Here is a 19,043-nt window from a genome sequence, read left to right on the forward strand (position 1 = left end):
CCTCCTCCATAACTCCGCTTTTCTTACACACTGCACAGCTCTGATGTCCACAAAACAGCCACTCTTGAATCCATCAGCCTCCAAAAAAAGTCTCTTTTCAATTGGCATATACAATATTTAAAATGCACTTTTTTTTTTACTGATCCCATGCCTCCCCTCTTTCAATGCTGCATGGGTACTGCGCTGGTGTCTTTGCTTCCTGTTAGTCTGGGCAGGCATGTAACCCCTGCAGTCAATTACTAAATGATCAGTGGCCAATGCTCACAGGATTCCTGCAGCGGTTACATAATGGTCCCAGTGGAGGAGTGCAGAGACTGGGCAGTTTAGGCTAAGGCACCGCATACACAACCATGCTAAAGTGGCTAGGATGAGATTTCTTGCTGAAGCCTTTGGCTATCTGCCGAAATGGGGCGATCACCAGGCCTTTAATTTTGGGGCGACATTGTCTTTGCGTTTTTCACAATTTCCTTTCATTATTTCGGAGAACATGTTTGGATGCTTTTAGCTTGCCATTGTTTGATTTCTCTGAAGTTTTTTGCATTGTAAAGTGCTGCGGAATATGTTGGCACTATAGAAATAACTTTAATCATTTTTATTATTTCTCCCCATGAAAGTGAATCATTTATACATTTGAAAGTGATATGTTGTGCTCAGTAGTAGTTTGTGTACATAGATGCAGAACAAAGCTAAGTTCACACGTTGCTTTTTTTCCGGGACAAACCTGCTCTCTTGGCAGTAAAGGAGCTGCTTACAAAAAGCAAGTTTTGCTGCATTTTTGTCAGCATTTTTATTGCTTCGGTTTTGTTCTCTTGTGCATGTTGATTAAAGTTTAGTGTCCCGAACCCCCCCCCCCCCAAAAAAAAAAAAAAAAACAGGATTTGGCTTCCTTAGGTTTTTGCACCAAAAACACAGCAAAACCTGATACCTGTGGTTTTTCCTGCGTTTTTGCACTAAAAACACTGATACCTTGAAAAAATGCTGAAAGAAGTGATGTGCTGCAATTTGCAGAAATGCAGCAGTTTTCCCAAATCAGTCAGGAAAAAAAAACTGTGTGCATGAGATTTCTGAAATCTTATAGACTTTGCTGGCATTGTAAAACGCAGCTTAAAATGTGCATAAAAAATGCAACGTGTGAACATAGCCTAATAGGAAGTTTTGTCTGGCTGTTTGATAGCAGATGTTCTTTTTCTCCGTGAAAGTCACCACTAATGTATGGACACTCCGGCCCAGTAGACAATGTGCGATATTTGCAGTGCGGCCTATTTCTCAGAACTCTGATTCAGTTTTGGGGAAGCTCTTTGTCAGAGCGCTGTGCCATATGCAGATATTGTAACCTCCGTGCTTGTTCCCCAAGCGGAGGCAGTGGGCCCCTACAGATGCTTTGTATTCTGAAAGCGCTTACCCCCTGCTGGGTGCCACAGACTTACCACACACATAAGCCCTAAATGCAGGTTACCAGCTGCCACTCCTATAAAGCCCAATCTGCCTCTCTGGCCCCTTATTTTGGCTAGATATATGCAAAGGACCAAGGGTATATCATCTGAGGAATACTTGTTATATAGTTGAGTGTGAAGATTTTCTGTACAAATGGAACTGTATAAGGTGAAATCAAATTTTAGAAAGTGAATCGCTCTCACATTTTTAGTTCAGAAAGGGTATTTTATTTACCTATTTATTTTTTATTGCCAGAAGCTCAGAGATTGCTGTAACCCCTTGGAGATGCAGCCATGTTATCGTGTTTGTTTTGTTTTTACCCGCCTCGCCTATTTTGATATAGTCATATAAGGTACTACGTTTTTTTCCTCTTTGCAGGACATCTTGTTCAATAATGTACTAAAAACACAGGGAGAAAAAATCAAAGTAGGATAGATAGATTTGTTTTTTCGACATACTCTTTGCAGTAAAAAAAAAAAACTTAAAAGAATAAAATAAAAACCCTCAAAAAATTGGTTTTGTCTCGTTCTAAAGGGAACTTGTCACTTGAAAAAACACATAGCCTGCAGATTAGCCCCATATCTGCTAGTTAATAGCATTTTGAACCTGACCGATGCCTGCACTGAGAGCCCCGCTGCCAGGAGGAAATTAAATTTATTCTTCCCGGCGGCGCTTGATGTTTATTCATGAGGGTGCAGCCGGCGGGGGTTTAGTCATCTCTCTGTGCATAGAGAGCAGCAGCTGTAACCGCGGCCCCGACACTGACTGACAGCCACTCAAGATTAGCACCAGCCGTCAGTCAGTGCCGGGGGCACGGTTACTACCACCGCACTCTGTGCACTGAGCAGTGACTGAACCCGCGGCGGCCAGACCCCCATGAGTGACTGTTCGACGCTGCCGGGAGGAATAAAGTTACCGTAATTTCTTCTCGGCAGCGGGGCTGTCAGTGCAGGCGCCGCACTGTCAAAGCGCTATTAACTGGAGCCTGGTATTGAGCCATACCTAAATAGTAAGGATTCTCCAGTTTTGGCATAAAAGTGCAGTTGCTTTATGTGACTGCAGACTTGTGAACCCTCACGGCATGCGCTATGTGGTTTTTCTGGCGCTGGGAATGGGCAGTCATGTGAAAACACGTATGCGACATGCATACTCCGGCCACATTTGGCTTGATGTGCAGGGCCTTGCTCAATACATGTCTAGTCAGAATGTGGCCAGGAGTAAGTATACTGCATGCCTGTTTGCAGTCACGTGACTGGCACCAGAGAATCCTGACAGTGCGTTCTGTGCATCCTGGGAGGATTCACAAGTCTGTAGTAACATAGAGTGCCTCCATACTTTTGTGCCAAACCTGGACAACCCCTTTAATGTGTTTTGTAAGCCTGACAATCCTCGCCAGCACTTTCTTGCCGATCTTATGGCAAGTTATTGCCTGCGTCCCTTTGAGCAGTCTGGTAAGTCATCATTGGTGTTCTGTGTAAACTTCTTCTCTGCAGACCTCCATGTCTAAGAATGTACTTACACCGATGACCATACCCATCACCAAATCATCAGGCTCTCGATTTCGGAACAGCGTGGAAGGGCTGAACCAAGAAATTGAAATCATCATTAAGGAAACGGGAGAGAAGGAAGAGCAACTCATGGTAAGTGCTTATTCCTTTCCACTATGGAGCCATACCCCAGTTACTGGTTCTTGATGGTAATTTACAGCTTACCATTGAGAAGGCTCTTTTCACTTTTCTTCGCTGCACATGGAATCAAGAAGCATTTTTATTTTTTTTAAGTTTTCACCCTCCATATTATGGGTTTATTAAGGAGGGTGGGTTGCTCCAATATTCATCTTGAAGCATATATCCTTGTGGTTTCCCAGCATGGAGACTGTTCAGGCCTTCCTGATGTCAATGGGAACATTACAATGAGTTTCCAGCATCTGCACCCTGAGGTAAGTTGTCGCTGTGTGTGGTATTATTTTACTTTGTGTGTATACTCTCTTCTATTGTTTTGTTTTCTTTGGTTGAGCACTGAGTGCCATTAACCTAATATATGTTGTCATGTACTTTACCTTACTCTAAGCTGTTGGTGATCTCGCAGCAGTGCATCGTACCTGCTGTGTAACCATTAGATAACCGATGTTGTGTAGTAGCTGCCAATGTTAGCACTAATAAGCCCACCTAATACTAAAAGTTGCAGCCTCTATCATGGCCATATCAATAAATGTTTAGCAGCACATCCTTGACCAGTTTGCTGGCACATCCTTCAATAGCAGCCATATTAAGTTACACATAATAATAATAAGGCTACCAGTTTGATTTTCTTTACCAGTGCCCCTTGTCAGCTGTCATTTAGTGGATGTGTAAAGGTGACGTACACCTTACCCGGTTATTTTTTCCTTTCCCCATTATGCTGAGCATGCATGTCTTCACAGTTGAGAGTAGGGAACAAAAACTGGGCATGTTGAAATTTTACATGCCTGATTGCTCGTCCCCCTGATATCAGGGCTGTGGTGGAGAATCTGACAAATCCATATACATTGGATAATTGGTGGGGTTTGGTCAACCGTCATCTAATGTGTATGGCACCACTAAGGCAAATGCTGGTCTATTGCACACGTGTGTATACTTCTGTATCTGCTCTTGCTGGAAATCGCAAATAGGAATAACCACATAAAGCGAGGGCAGCTCTGGGGCCATGCGATAGCAGATCACAATATCTCCCAGCAACATTGCAAAGTAATGATGGTCCATGGGATTGCAGTCCGAACAGTCCCGCAACTACCTGCTGGTTTCCTGCAGAGTCCTAGCAGGACAATCTTATGTCATATACACACAAATTGCTGCGTACTTCTAGCCCAAAAGTAGGGCAACATGCTTTCAGAGATGAGTTACAAACTTTAAAAATACCAGCAAGAAATCAATAGTTACCATAATTTACTCTGCAGCAGTGCTAAAGTACGTTACTACTAGGGTGATGCCAAACATGGCGGTTGAAGCTCGGGCCACCTACGGTCACAGGATTGTGCAGTGATTGGCCATAGTGGTGGAAGGAGTCTTGATCACTTGACCAGCCACTGTGCATTGCCTCACCCTTAGAGCTAAAAATTAGAGATTTTCTCTTTTTTTTTGGTCACCTCATTGATAAAAATGTTTGCAGGCTGCCTATAGTCCCAAATTTCTACAATAGTTGTCCCTCAGTTATATGAAGGGCAGCACCAGAACTTACTAGGAAATACTGTACCAGCTGGCTCGATCTTACTGCATGCAGCACTAAGGAGAGTCCGTCTTACTGTCTGTAATGACCGGGTGTAGGTGATGACAGGAGTATAGTTGTTTTTATAGTTTGAAAATCTTGCAGACTTTTCTCAATATGGATATCTGCGTGTTCTTAGCGCAGGAGGGCATGTCCGCCAAATCACGTGTTTAGGGGAAGCCATGGATATTGGGGCGTGCCTATTTTGTTCCTTGGTCGTTGTTTCCTACCAACTTATCTCTCTCCCATACATAAAGAAACTCACCCATATTTATGGAGGAGTTTGGTTTTGGTCAGCAGTAATTTTAGATCCGTGTGGTTCCAGGTGGCACGCTAAGCAGATGGATATCCATATTGTGAGAAATGAGTAAGGTGACATTCTAGGAAAGCAGAAAACTAATAGAAAGGAAAAGTTGAAGACTTGCCTGCAGCAGCCAGGAGGCTCTATTTCCATTTACTGGCTATGAGCGTCTTCTCCACTTTCCTGCTGCATCAGTTTAGAAAAAAAAAAATTGTCCACCTATTCCAAAATGTAAATTGGCCAAAGCGGGAAGTCAGAAATTCAAGCCATAGCCAGAGATGCTGGTTTTACCTACATAGATATTGGCTGGTATTTGCACAAGTGACAATTTGTCCCCTCCGATTCTAAGAAACTGGTGCTACAACTTAGTGTAAATTGAACACTAGCACTAATTCTTTCCCAGCATATTTCCCAGAGGAGCATTGTGGCTTTAAGTCTCCTCATCTCGGCATGCTTAGCATGTCACTCTCCGCAAGGAGAAACAATACTTCTTGGATATAGCACTAATTCTGGGATGACAACCCTTATGGCTACTGCTCTAACTTCAGACTCACTGTTATTGGCCATTTTGTGTAGCAATCATATGACAATGTCTTTGTGTTAATCTTTCCTTCTCTACAGCGGCTGCTTCACCCCATGCATTTTATCCATGTCTCTTTTAACACAGACTTGCTTTATCTGTAGTCTTCTTGGGAGCATGTTATTTGTAGACTTGTTGTTTTGCTAATTGGTTACTTCACAGCCCGGTTTTAGTGTCATGGCAGGTTTGGTTCCCTGGGCTGCAATTACACAAAATACACCAGAATTGACTTAAAATTACTTTGAGTCTGAATGCTGCGTCACAGATTTCCAAAATGTTAGCGCACCTATTGCCAGTGTGATCTTTCTGACACCACGGACTGTACAAGGGGCCGATCAGATCTGGTGCACCCATATGTCAGAGGTGGACACTTCTGGAAATCAGTAACATTATGTTGGCTGGAAGTAAAAATGTGACAAAAGCCAATAGACCAACCCGTAGTCTATCCCAAATAGCCAACCTACTTGTCAGTATGCAATAGCTGAACCCTAGCACATAAGACACATACCTAATATACCCAACATCAAAATCTGTACAATGGAGAGGCGCCAGATATACCTCCAGAGGTGATGGCCGCCTTGCTTCTTGTATGTCACTACTGTCAGCAGTTACATGCCTGTGTAATGGCAGATATGTATACATGCACACATCCATGGGGATGTTAGTTCACCTAATGTTTTTATGAAATGTCCTCATGGAGCAGCTTTATGCTCTGGGCGTGTAACGCCATCTGAGAAGCCAAGAAAAAGCATTGTGCAGTTTTCATGTACTTTATATAGCATTTCTGTTAGCTTGTGGCCTTCTACAACTAGTCAAATGATCTAAAACTTAGTGATAATAGGGTTAAACGATTCTGCGGCTCAGGTTAATGTAAGTTATCTCTTTTTACATTATGCCGGCAGATTTTAGGAACAGGAAGATGGGTGTTGATTATGTATCGCTTCTCTTTGTAACTCCTGCAGCCAATATTAATGAGAACTTCACCATTTAAAGGGGTTATTCACCTTTACCAAATAGAATAATGTATTGCAGGGGGCACATACTCACATGTGCTCCTGTGCCATTCTCTGTGGAATCCCTTTTGGCACATCTTCCAATGGCGGGCATTACCCGTGATTCCCTTGCTCTGCTTATGACGCGCCCTCCCTTTCTAGTCTTCTCCACGTCACCTGCCTTTCTCCTGTGCGTCCTCTTACAGATCAGTGATGGCTCCTGGTGTGGTATGGAGGTCAGTAATAGTATAGATATTTCGCACCTGATTAGTGTTGCTTCCTTCTCTCGGTGCTGTGAGTGCTGGGAAATGGGGCACGATGCGAATACTGTGTGGCATTAATGGGGGGGGGAAGTACAGTGAGTGCGCACGTGACGGGATTACAGAGCATTGATGCCAATTATCTTCCTGCCACTAACCATATCCGTAAGTGGGAGAAATATTGGCCGCTGTTACATATTATTTCTAAAGGCTGGATAACCCCTTTAATGTATGGAGTGTAACAGTCTGTCATGTTTAGTGTGAACAATTTCTTTTTTTTTTTTTTTTAATCTAGCAAAGAAAATTATCCGCGTAATGTATTTCCTTTCTTTTCTCCCCTTTTTGTTTTGTATGTTTTTATATTTTATAGCCACAAGATATTCCAGATGGACACCGCGCTCCCCCACCTCTTTCTCTAAGAAGTGTAGATACTCAGACGCCCGGAGGAAATGACCGTGGAAGCAACAACAGCAGCCGCTCCCAATCCATATCTCCCGCTTCATTCATTACCATATCAAATGAGTGCAGCGAGGAGAGCCCATGTACAGTGGAGGACACCCGCACCGACCCCAGAGACAAGGGTAAAGCCTGGAGCTTCTAATTCCTTCTCGTCACGTAGAGTAACGTGAGATAATGTTAGGTGGATGGAGAGGAAAGTATGTAGGGACGCATCACCAACTAGTAAAGCCAAGTTGTCAGTTCAGGACTTTCTAGGAGAAGTTGCGAGGGAATGACACAAAGCAGAGCTCTAAGGCTACTTTCACACTAGCGTCGGAATCTCCCCATCGCAATGCGTCGGGCAGAGATTCCGACGCTAGCGTTTAACGCAGTGCACAACGGAGGCAGCGGATGCATTTCTCCGGCGCATCCGCTGCCCCATTGTGAGGTGCGGGGAGGTGGGGGCGGAGTTCCGGCCGCGCATGCGCGGTCGGAAAAAGCGGTCCGTCAGGAGCAAAAAACGTTACATGTAGCGTTTTTTGCTCCCGACGGTCCGCCAAAGCACGACGCATCCGTCGCACGACGGATGCGACGTGTGGCAATCCGTCGCAATGCGTCGTTAATACAAGTCTATGGGGAAAAAACGCATCCTGCAAGCACTTTTGCAGGATGCGTTTTTTCTGCAAAACGACGCATTGTGACGGATTGCAGTTAACGCTAGTGTGAAAGTAGCCTAAGAAAAGGTGCTTCAGAATTTCTAGATTACACAAGTGTTGATGGGTCCAGCGCTGTCTCCACCACTCTGAGCCTGTGGGCAGGTTTCCTAAAAGAGGGAAAACCCCTTTAAGACTGTATTGGGTCTGCATTATTAATTAAAGGACATACATACATACATACATACATACATACATGCATACATACATACATACATACATACATACTATTATACACATCAAGCTCCATGCCTAAATGTAGCCAACTACCCCCTTGTGTCCAAGACTTCTGCTTTAGTAGCATGCAGGAAATACTGCAGGCTGAGGTTATGGCAAGTGTCACCTCTTTACTATTCTTCTAGAATCCTGCACTCTCTCTCGATGGGCACAGCTATTACAGACATAAACAGGAAATTAATTCTGCCTCTGTGACAAAACTGTTGATATGAATCACACAACTGAAACTTAGATAATTTTTCTTCTGTAATAGCCGTGCCCATCGAGCCTGAGTGCAGGATACTAGAATGAGAATAGTACAGAGGTGACACTTGCTCGTACTGTCAGTGGGCAGTATTCCCTGCGTGCTACTACCATAGAAGTCTTGTAGAATGCTTGCAGAAAATGGGGTAGTTGGCTACATTTAGGTAGAGGTAGACGGTAGGTTTTATTAATATTTATGGTATGTTTGTTGTGCTCCTATATAATTCTTCTATAATCTGGACTTCTAACACTTCGCTTGACATGTTCAGGTTGTTCTAATTTTGAGGTGATCCAGTTGCTAATAGCAATGATTTATTCCCACAGAGAATGGAAATCACTCTCCGTTTCCCAAGTATGCTACATCTCCAAAACCGAACAATAGCTATATGTTCAAGCGGGAGCCACCTGAAGGTTGCGAAAGAGTTAAAGTATTTGAGGAAAGCCTGTAAGTGTAATCATTTCTCTATTCTAAATTTTCTGTCCGATTCCTACATATTTCCATATGCTGTATTTGGCATACTGGATGTATAGGGGAAGAAGGGGATTATTGCAGGGAGAATGGACATGCACCCATGATTGGGTTCGGCCCTCGAGTGAATATAGAGTGGGTGCAGAAAGTGTTCAGGCCCCTTTAAATTTTTCACTTTGTTTCATTGCAGCTATTTGTCAAACTCCGGGTATGTGCTCACGTCAGGATTTCTTGTAGAAAATTCCTGAAGAAAAACGGACATTTTCTACAAGAAATCCGCATTCGTTTTTCTCGTGTTTTTGATGCGGTTTTTGACGCATTTTTTTCACGTTTTTTCCCGGAGCTTCCCAATGCATTAAATAGCGTGAAAAAGGTGAAAAATCCGCAAAATTAATGAACATGATGTGTTTTTTACCGCAATAAATTTTTCCCCCGGAAAAATACGCATTATGTGCACAAAAATTGCAGAATGCATTATTATTATTACTGCGTTTTTATAGGGAAAAAAGCGCAACGTGTGCACAGCCTCAAAGTTCATTTTTTTTCTCATTAATGTACACTCTGCACCCCATCTTGTCTGAAATAAACAGAAATGTACTAATTTTTGCAAATTTATTAAAAAAGAAAAACTGAAATATCACATGGTCATAAGTATTCAGACCCTTTGCTCAGTATTGAGTAGAAGCACCTTTTGAGCTAGTACAGCCATGAGTCTTCTTGGGAATGATGCAACAAGTTTTTCACACGTGGATTTGGGGATCCTCTGCCATTCTTCCTTGCAGATCCTCTCCATTTCCGTCAGGTTGGATGGTGAACATTGGTGGACAGCCATTTTCAGGTCTCTCCAGAGATGCTCAATTGGGTTTAGGTCAGGGCTCTGGCTGGGCCAGTCAAGAATGGTCACAGAGTTGTTCTGAAGCCACACCTTTGTTATTTTAGCTGTGTGCTTAGGGTTATTGTCTTGTTGGAAGGTGAAGCTTCAGCCAAGTCTGAGGTCCAGAGCACTCTGGAAGAGGTTTTCATCCAGGATATCCCTGTACTTGGCCGCATTCATGTGTCCTTCAATGACAACCAGTTGTCCTATCCCTGCAACTCAAAAACACCCCCATAGCATGATGCTGGCACCACCATGTTTTACTGTTGGGATTGTATTGGGCAGGTGATGAGCAGTGCCTGGTTTTCTCCACACATACCGCTTAGAATTATCACCAAAAAGGTCTATCGTCATCTCGTCAGACCTGAAAATCTTATTTCTCACAGTCTGGGAGTCTTTCATGTGTTTTTTTTATCAAACTCTATGCGAGCTTTCATATGTTTTGCATTGAGGAGCGTGCTGCTATATGGAATATTGCTCACTAGATAATACTTAGTAAAAGTGCCTAGGGCTAGAATAAATAAATCATTATCATGGGAGCCAATTCATAATAATACTCAGAACACAGTATAGAATACATATAAAGTGCCAAGTGCTAAAGGTGCCTTGTTAAACACTGCTGCCCATAACCACAAACCTCATTTTACTTGCATAAGTTTTAGTCCTGGTCTGGATATCCCTCAACTACCCCGACAGCACCGTTTCGCCATATTGGACATGCCCCCTGTTGAGGAAGCCAATACGGCGAAACGGCATAGTTATGAAAACTTCAGTGTGCATAACTATTCACCCACCTAAAGTCGGTACTTTGTAGACGTGAACCTCCGTCTCCGTTTCAAATCACTGACAGACTGAAACAGGTTTTTCTCAAGACTAAAACTGTGTTTTGCACCATACATTTTTCCCTTGACATGGACCATTTTCCCTGTCTCTGCTTAATGAAAACATCCCCTCAGCATGATGCTGTCACCACCCTATTCTACTGTGGGGATGGTGTTCTTGGGGTGATGAGTGGTGTTGGTTTGACGCCAGACATAGGGTTTACCTTGGTGGTCAAAATGTTCAATTTTGGTTTTATCTGACCACCTCGCCTTCCTCCATACATTTGGGAAGTCTCCCACATGGCTTTTAGCATACTCAAAATGAGCCTTACAATTTGTGTGTAAGTAAATGCTTTCTGTCCACTCTTCCATAAAGGCCACTTCTATGAAGTGTATGGCTTATTGTATTCATATGGACAGATACTCCAGTCTCTGCTTGGGAACCCCTTCAGGGTTACCTTTGGTCTTTGTGCTTCCTCTCTGAATAATGCCCTCCTTGACCTGGCTTAGAGTTTTGGTAGGAGGCCCTCTCTTGGCAGGTTTGCTGTGGTACCATATTCTTTCCATTTGGTCATAATGGATTTGATGGTGCTCCAGGAGATCATCAGAGATTGGGATATTTTTTTATAACCCACCTCTGACTTGGACTTCCCAACAACTTTGTCCCTGTCTTGTTTGGAGATCTCCTTGGTCTTCATTGTGTTTGGTTAGTGGTTCCTCTTGCCTCTATGACCTTTTAGAAACAGTGTGTATATACTGACAGACATGTGACACTTAAATTGTACACAGATGGATTTGTTTTTTACTAACCATGTGACCTATGAAGGTATTTGCTTTCACCAGAAATGGCATGAGTGGGAGGAGGGTGTTCAGCGGTGTGGCGGATTCTGGGCTTTCAGAAAATTTCGGAACTCCCCGCACTTTCCATCCTTTTAACTGCAGAGGACTTTGGGAAAATGGTCGCCGGGGGAAGTCTACTGCAGTGACAAGAATGGGAACTCTTAACATTTTCTGAAATCCCGGAGCCCACCACCGCTAAACACCCCCTCCTCCTAGCCCGGGGCCTGTAGTATCGCCCCACTCCTGCTGCCACCACCAGCTTTACTGCTAATCAATCCAGGTGAGCTACCGTAATAGCGGACTGTGGGACATCTTCAGCATGTAAGCTTTGAGATATTGCAAATAATTATCTGGCATGACATATAATAACTTATAAAAAAAACGAACATTCAGATTAATCCAACACTAATGTCTGACAGAATGGTAACTGGTAGCTGGTGATCTCCAGGTCCAGCTAGCTGCTCCTGTGCATTACACTGTTGACTTTGTATGAGCTGCTTTAGGCTTTTAGTGGATGAGTGTTATTTAAATAGCAGTTGTCTATGTAGGAACCGGGCCAAAGTAATATCTGAAACACATTTCCCGTTGATTAATCCTGTTCAATAAATCTGATCACTTGGAATGGGGGAAAAAGAGATTTCCAGATTTAAACATTACATGTTAAAAAAAAAATAAAAAGGGTGTGCATGCTGTATGCATTATATTCAGATTGAATGTAACATCTGCACGTATTTTTTGCAGGCCAAAGCCGTTACACGAAATCCCTCCTTTCTATTGCCCCGACAAGAACAAAGTGAACTTTATCCCAAAGAGTGGATCTGCCTTCTGCCTTGTCAGCATACTCAAGCCTCTTCTGCCAAATCAGGAAATTGCTTTTAAAAGCTCCAGCCACACCCTGACTGTTCCTTCTGGTATCCCTCCTGCGTTAGTTCAGAATTTTAGCATGGCCTCTATATCCTCAAATATAGAACAAGAACGTAATTCTCGTGGTACTAATACTCTTGCCTCTCCCATGTCTCTGCTGCACCCTACCGGCCAGATTGATGAAGAGGAGGATTAGGGGCCGGTGTGAACGCTCTCCTGGAGATCTGCACTTATTATCGAGACTCGAGATGCAGTATTGTCATAAGCTGGCCATATTATTATTCTGCTGTAAGATGGACAGCATGCCTTACCATTGTTGGTATTGATATCGGTAATTGATCTGCTCCTTGTCTGATACTAGAGAGGGCTTTCAGTTTTAGCTCATTACTACATGTTTTCTTCTGTATTTAAGTAACTGCTGCTGTGGTTGTAAATGGGTAACTAGTAAGGAATACTGTATCTGTATTCCCACGATATGGCCAATTGCTGTTATAAATCAATTATTGGACTTTTATTTAACCCTTGTGATAATGCCGCCATGGCTAAAGGTCCAGGGAGGGACAGACTTCAGCTATCCAGTTATTGCAGAGCTGCACTTAGTGAAGTGTATGGCTGACATGACTGGTTGGCTGTCATTATCCCACACGGTAGGGGAAGAGGAATGTATCATGATGTAACCATAGTGAAGGTGGTGTCAAATCATTTTTTTTTTTCTATCATGCATGGGCATAAATTCTGAATATGTTAAGAAAGTGCGGAAACATTGTTTTCATTGGTTGTAGTATTTCCTATGAGTTTCAGCTGTTTTCCGGCTGTGGGGACCAAACATGGTAAAACAGTTCAGTGGGCTCCGTGCCCCCTGATTAGGAATGGTAACGTGTATATAAAAGACAAAGACGACGATAGATGATTAGTATTTGTGGTATATGGCATTGTATGTGGCTGCTGCATTATCGGTGTATTCTGGTTGGAAACCTAGATTCATACACTGATTTACATATATTTTTATTTTATATTTTTTTTTAACCATATAAAGACGCCTTTTATTCAAATATGATGTTGAATAGTTTACAGGTCATTTTATATGCCGGGAAGCATTGGTTCTAATACAGACACCTCAGCTAAGCCTGTACTATGTATCCTGGCATTCCCTCTTACACAGCTGCCTGAGAACCTCTTCAGATTGACCTTTTCAGCTATCTGAGCACATGTTCATTAGTATTAAGCTTGTTCTTTGCTGTAGAGGGAACTGGCCACCAGTGTTGTATATGCTGTGGATGACATGGGGGGCTTCCCTGTATTACCAGTCTTTTCACTCCCTTTCTTTAGGTACGTTCACATTTCCAAGCAGCACTGCTATCAAATGTGGAAAACCTTGTTTGCTTAGGTTCTGCTACATTGTCTGTTCCCTCTTTAGAAAACTGTGCAGCATAAAATCCAGAAAAGCTTGGAAATAGACAGTCCGGGCACATTGATTCAGGGGGCCGGCTCTCTGACTTTGCCTGGATTCTTACTATATGCAAATAGGGAGAGTCCTATCTATGAAGCCAAACCAGGCCGAGAGAAGCCAGGTGAGACATTTGGTGGACATGACTCCTCTTGCTGTGCTTGTTTTACAAGCTATGCATTTTTTCTAAGACCTTCTTGTGATGAGGGAGCCGGTCTGGATTTGTTGCTGCCACTTTGGGAAGCCTAAAATTTGCTGACAAGTTCCCTATAGGCAGTTCTAGAAACCATTGGGGGAAACCACCAGTAATAAGACATGCTGTGGTGTAGAAGAACACATATCTCCTTACTGTTTTTTTTTTTTTTTTTTAGTCTCATTCAACACAAGTTAACATTGCCTTCTGTTAAGAACGCCAGAGGCCAACATGATGTATACAGTGTTAGAATCCAGTAGAAGGCCAAGGCTTTCAGATGACCTGTACATGTAGAATCTGCTGCCAGTGTGTGCACTTGTTTGGCTGATATCTGTTGATGCAATCCCAAAGATTGTCATAAAGTTGATAAAACTTTAACTCCTGTGCCTAACTTGCAGGATAAGGATCGGCCTGCATGTCAGACCTACATCAGGCTAATGCTGTTTACACAAATATGGCAACGACTTTTGGTTCGAACTTCCCTCGGATAAGAGGGATATCAGGAAACTTGTATGCATTATTATATCTTGTGATTTTTGTTTTAAACAAATCCCTTTTACATTTATTTTATAGCAATAACTCTTGTTTCAAGAGTGAATGAACTGCACCAGCCTTTAAAGCATCAGTTTTAAAGAAAAAAAAATCTTTTTACACTGTAGCCCAAGAATGGAATGAGCAGTTTGTGTGTAAGTCACTATGTATCAAACATGGTGGGATGTGACTATTGGACTTAAGTTAATAAAACTCTACTTGAAAGTGTGCCGCATCTCTTTATTTTGTATTTAATTGCATTTAGCTTTTTAAGGTAGCCCTAGCAAAGTGTGACTTGCAGGCCACATCTGGCCATAAGAAAGTTCCTATCGGGCCCGCGGACCAGGACAACCAAAGGGCTGGACACAGTGGCATATCCCCCAACTCACCGTCTTAATGTTACCGTTATCTGCATCCTCAGAATGCTGCCACACTTGCCTGTTCCATCATTCAATCTGTGCGAATGAGTCTCTGCTAACCAGGTGCTATGACATCACAAGATTGTGCCTGCTGTGCAGAGTTTCACAGCAGGTGTGATCTCGTGTACAGAGCTGAGCAGATTATCAGAGGGAACAGCATAAGGGGTGTAGTTCTATCAGTCAGTACTTGCATAAGGGCCATCATACTCTGAGGGGCTGTGGAGACATAACACATTGTGGGTGATGACATGCTGCGGTGAGGTGCTAGGGGGACATAATACCGTGTGGGACATCATATTGTGTTGATGGGCTGTGGAGACATAACACTGTGGGCAGAAGTGACATCTTACTGTGTGAGGGGCTGCGTGGACATCATTTATATGGGGGGTTATACTACTGTGCGATGGAACTGTGGGGATATACGTACGTGTGTGTGGGGAAAGGGGGAACATAATACTTTAAGGGACTGTGAGGGGATCATATCCTGTGGATATGCCATAAATGTCTTTCATGAGACCATTTCTTTAACCCCTTAAGCACTGAGCGAATTTTTGCTTTTGTGATCAGCACCTTTTTTTTTAAAAAAAAACAAACACAAAACATGACATGTCACTTTGTGATATCTATGGAGTGCTTCAACATATCCAAGTGGTTTTTAAGAATTTTTCTCCTTCGCCTCATTGGGGGACACAGGACCATGGGTGTTATGCTGCTGCCACTAGGAGGCTGAGACTAAGTAGACACAAAAAGATAAGCTCCTCATCTGCAGTGTACACCACAAACACTGGCTCCAGCCAAACCAGGGTCCCTTCAGGGCACCGCTCTCCCCACACCTAGAACAGATGGGAACATGGATAGTCGCCTCTATGCCTCCCCGCCCCCCCTGCATCCAGGTCCTTCCCGCTTTAAGTAAACCAGCCCAGACCAACAGCCCTGACCCATCCTCGGGGAGTTAACTCCTTGAATGCCCAGAGGCACTTATGGCATCCGTGCGACCTCCACTGCATCGCCACTGACTGAACAGCGGCAATGGAAGGCGGATGGTCCCTCTCCTCCTCTCTGTCAAAGGGATGGTGGATGGAGGTTTCCCTGCACCCTCCAAGCTGCAGCTGACCTGTATGGCAGGATCGCTTCCACAGTCCGGGTCCTGCGCTGTGGCGGTTTCCATACTGGGAGTTAAGTGTGGGCCCGGGACGCGGTACGGCGTTTGCATCTTCATCGGTGGAGGGCTTCTGCAACAGCGCTTTAAGCGCTATCACCCATGGCCTCCCCTGGGCGCATTCCGGCCAGCGTACAAAATTTAGGCCCTGGCTTGTGCCTATTTTAGGCCGCAACTTGAAGCTCCACCCCTTCCTATGACATCGCCGTGGAGCGTCGCCCATATTATGATGTCATGGTGCCAGCTCCGCCCTCTTGGCGTGTCTCGCACACTGGGAGACTTCCCCGTGCAATTCTTGGCGGCCATCTTTCCCCGCCTGCCGCATATCCACACGTGGTCACACACGGTGGCACTCCCCACGGTCCCTCTGCAATTCCAGACACCGCAGACTTTCAACAGGCCGGCTCCCTACTCGTACAGCCTCCTGTACTTCACCAGGAGGACCGCTCACTCAGTGCCACAGGACCGGGGAAAGATCTCTGGGCTGTGCAATATACAACTCATTAGCCCTTCTCTGCAATAGTCACTGGGCCTTACAACACACTATCCTTCCTATTGTAGCATTTCAGAAGGATCAGGGACATTCTGGGGTACACCATGTCACTCTAAGACATCCAAAAAGGCTAACAAAACAGTGTTTTTCACCTCTTGTACCACCTGCCAGCCAGTCTGTTACCACGGGGACAGAATACGCCACTCTGCAAGGCCTGTGATCCCAAGTGTGCCTAGAAGCCCTCCGCCGCCACCGAACTCGGTGTACCTAGTCCCCCTGAGTGGGCATTGTCACAGTCCATGGCTTCTCTGACTAAAGCAATTAAGTCCCTTCAAGATCCTGCCACGGGTTGGGGCATTTGCCTGTCTTAGAAGGTTTCTCGACCTCACGGGAACTGTCAGCCAGCAAGGGCCGTACTCGGTCAAAAACTCCACAGCCATCTCAGAAACTGATCCATAGCATGTCTCCCAGGCCCTCTCGCGCCTCTGCATCCGTGAGCTCTGTTTCCCGCTCCCCCTCACCTGCGGTTCGTAATAACCAGGACTCTGAGTCGAATACCAATATGCCGCTTGTTCTAGATTCTCCGGATTATCAGGCGACGGTGGATAGTCTCATTGAGGCCGTCAACCAGACTTTGAAGATTGATGAGGACTCTAATTCCATCCCAGATCACGCGGTGTCCTTCAAGAGGACCAAACGCTCTCATAGGGTTTTTCCAACATCCCAAATTTCAGGACATAATTCAGTGGCATAGGGAGTGACCGGACAAACTCTTCATCGTAGGTCAGAAGCCGCTTGAAGCGAGATATCCATTTTCATCAGATCTGTGGAAGGAATGGGCCGAATCTCCTCCAGTTGATCCACCGGTATCACGCCTGTCTACAAAAACACTCCTATCCTTGCCAGATGGTTCTTCCATTAAAGATCCCATGGCCCAGATGAGCACTGTGGCTCAGAGAATGGCGAGCAGACTCTGCCTCTAAAAAAAAATTCCTCACATCTCTGCCTTACCAGAGCAGTTGTTTATTTGGAAAGAAGCTGGATCAGCTTATCTCGGACGCCACAGGAGGAAAAAGTAAATTCCTCCCCCAGCAGAGGACTAGACCATTTAGTCAGCATCAGCAGACACGTTTCCGATCCTTTCGCAGCAATCCCATTTGGTCCAATACAGCTACCTCTTCAGGCTCGGAGACGGGACCCCCCAGGTTTCATATAAGTCCAATCAGTCGTGGAAGAACCGTCCCAAACAATCCAGATCTAAGGGAGCGAGGTCACATAGATTCTTGGTGCTCAATGACTTGCGGCATTATCCGGTCGACACCAGCAGAGTAGGCAGCCATCTACTCCTATTTCGCCATACCTGGCTCTCAGTCATTCATGACGAATGGGTCAGGGACCTAGTGTCTTCCGGTTACAAAATAGAATTTTTTTCCTTCCCTCAAGCACGGTTCTTTCCCTCTCCTCCCCCCCAAAATAGAGGCGAAGGCACAGTCCGTCTACCGAGCCATTGATTCGCTACGACAAAACTGAGTCATTATTCTGGTCAAAGAAAACGAGGTTTGAGGGGTTCTTCTCAAACTTACTCGTGGTTCCGAAGAAGGATGGGACTCTGGCCCATTCTGGACCTGAAGCTCTTAAACAAGTTTGTCAAGGTCCGGCACTTCAGGATGGAATCCCTCCGTTCTCTCATCACTTCGATGGAGAAGGGGGAGTTCCTAGCATCCATTGACATCTGGAATGCTTACCTGCATATCCCGAGTTTTCCCCCTCACCAAAGGTTCCTGCATTTTGCAGTCCGTGAGGAACATTTCCAGTTTACAGCTTTGCCCATCGGCTTCGCCATCACTCCCAGAGTGTTCATGGTGGCCGTCATGTCCATTCTGCACTCTCTGGGTGTGATCGTTTTGCCATACCTAGACGACCTAGTCAAGGGCCCGTCTTTCCAAGCATGCGCGGAGCGTGTCCGTATCACTTTGGACACACTCGCTTGGGTTGGCTGATAAACTTAGACAAATCTTCCCCTGTCCCAGCTCAGTATATTTCCTTTTTAGTAATGACCCTGGCCTCCCGAGGGTTGGTGATTTTTTCCCTCGAGACACGGTTTTCCCTTGAACAGGGAGCCCATTCACTTTGTTGACCACGTTATCATTCCATCTGATTCAGCATGGGGTCCTGGGCAAGATGGTAGCAGCGATGGAAGCTGTTCCTTTCGCCCAGTTACATCTTTGGCCTCTACAGCATGCTTTTCTAGCAGCCTGGCACATGAACCTGTTCTCTCTTGACCAGCTGGGCTGCTTGTCCCTGCAGGTCAAGCAGGCACTCAGGTTGTGGACGTTGCGGTCGTCCCTCACCTAGGGGAAACCTTGCCTTCTGGTCCAATGGCTGGTGGATGCGTTTATTTGCAAAAAAAACAAACTTGGCTAAAATTGTGCAATTTTAAAATTTTGAATTTTCATGCCCTTAAATCAGAGATATGTCACACAAAATTGTTA

General features: G+C 44.6%; 1 protein-coding gene across 2 annotated transcripts in view; it reads left to right on the top strand.

Annotated features, from left to right (window-relative positions):
* Positions 1-14,708, top strand: part of FAM117B (family with sequence similarity 117 member B) — a 68,585-nt gene extending 53,877 nt beyond the window's left edge. The window contains exons 5-9 of one of the 2 annotated variants that reach the window (XM_069733578.1): positions 2,928-3,074; positions 3,302-3,373; positions 7,181-7,391; positions 8,766-8,886; positions 12,187-14,708. In XM_069733578.1, the coding sequence (XP_069589679.1) occupies positions 2,928-3,074; positions 3,302-3,373; positions 7,181-7,391; positions 8,766-8,886; positions 12,187-12,505 (870 nt within the window). In that variant the 3' untranslated portion in view covers positions 12,506-14,708. The remainder of the gene's footprint in view (positions 1-2,927; positions 3,075-3,301; positions 3,374-7,180; positions 7,392-8,765; positions 8,887-12,186) is intronic. The other variant, XM_069733579.1, reaches the window with a different exon arrangement.
* The last annotated feature ends 4,335 nt before the right edge of the window (positions 14,709-19,043 follow it).

The sequence above is a fragment of the Ranitomeya imitator genome, chromosome 7 (genome assembly GCF_032444005.1).
Source record: "Ranitomeya imitator isolate aRanImi1 chromosome 7, aRanImi1.pri, whole genome shotgun sequence".
Lineage (NCBI taxonomy): Eukaryota > Metazoa > Chordata > Amphibia > Anura > Dendrobatidae > Ranitomeya > Ranitomeya imitator.